The 1,259-nt window shown below is 44.5% G+C and overlaps 1 protein-coding gene across 1 annotated transcript; it reads left to right on the top strand.

The window, feature by feature from the left end:
* Positions 1-582: 582 nt before the first annotated feature.
* Positions 583-990, top strand: LOC110329462 (keratin-associated protein 6-2-like). Its single transcript, XM_029544342.1, has one exon. It carries the CDS (start codon positions 583-585, stop codon positions 988-990), a length of 408 nt encoding a protein of 135 aa, XP_029400202.1.
* The last annotated feature ends 269 nt before the right edge of the window (positions 991-1,259 follow it).

Below are 1,259 nucleotides of genomic sequence, written 5' to 3'. Positions count from 1 at the left end.
GCTTGTACACGAGTTATCAGATGTATGGTTTCTGGAGAGATGCTGGGCAGAAAGAGTAACGTAAAAGTAAAAATGGGTAGAAGCTAGGAAAAGAGGAGAGAGAGAGAGAGAGAGAGAGAGAGAGAGAGAGAGAGAGAGAGAGAGAAGAGAAGAGAAGAGAAGAGAAGAGAAGAGAAGAGAAGAGAAGAGAAGAGAAGAGAAGAGAAGAGAAGAGAAGAGAATTTTTCTTACATTTTCTCCAAACTTTGCTATATATGTTATGCATTGGGTGATACATTTAAAAAGTATTCTTATGCTTGGGAACATGATTTGACTGAGGAACCTCTCTACCAGAGGAAATTGAAATGATGCTTTTTAAATGAAATGAGAGTGTACAAAGTAATGTACTCATTTTAAGCAAACCATTATTGGTTGTCAACAGTGACTGGAATACCATAGTTTAAATGTTTGTTAGTTAAGTCAGGGAGTGAATGGTATGCTCTGACAATTACTGGCAGTATATAAAGGTCCAAGGATAGCAGAGGCATCCACACTCGAGAAATATTCTTCTACAACCCAAGTGAACTCTCCTCTATTGGCAACATGTGTTGTAACTACTATGGCAACTCCTGTGGCTATGGCTGTGGCTATGGCTCAGGCTATGGCTGTGGCTATGGCTGTGGATATGGCTCTGGCTATGGCTGTGGATATGGTTCTGGCTCTGGCTGTGGATATGGCTGTGGATACGGCTTGGGCTATGGCTGCAGATATGGCTCTGGCTATGGCTGTGGATACAGCTCTGGCTGTGGCTGTGGATATGGCTCTGGCTATGGCTGTGGATACGGCTCCGGCTATGGCTGCAGATATGGCTCTGGCTATGGCTGTGGATACAGCTCTGGCTGTGGCTGTGGATATGGTTCTGGCCGTGGCTGTGGATATGGCTCCTACTACAGATCTGGCTGCTGTGGCTTTGGACCATCTTGCTATAGAAGATGCTATTCTTGCTGTTAGAACACCCCTGAGAGAGGACCAGTTGCTCCTAAACTGACACTTCTGAAGAAGATGCTTCTTTAAAGACCCATGGCCAAGATCTCTACATCCAGGATCTCTGCGTCCAGCTGCACATTTTTAGAAGGCAACTTTGTGATCCTGGTATCCACAGTATCACCTCACTAGTTCTGCTTTCTTGCTATCTGGTTCTGTTGCCTGAACATGTGAATGGCTGTTACACCTACAGCAGGGAGCATGATTTCTTTTCAATAAAATGGGTCTTGGTTTCT

This window comes from Mus pahari, chromosome 12 (genome assembly GCF_900095145.1).
Source record: "Mus pahari chromosome 12, PAHARI_EIJ_v1.1, whole genome shotgun sequence".
Classification (NCBI taxonomy): Eukaryota; Metazoa; Chordata; class Mammalia; order Rodentia; family Muridae; genus Mus; species Mus pahari.
Note: the sequence above shows the minus strand (reverse complement) of the source record. Positions and strands in the feature narration are given on the sequence as shown.

Coding starts and splice junctions, on each gene's coding strand:
- LOC110329462 (XM_029544342.1), top strand. CDS start 583: ATGTGTTGTAACTACTATGGCAACTCCTGTGGCTATGGCTGTGGCTAT.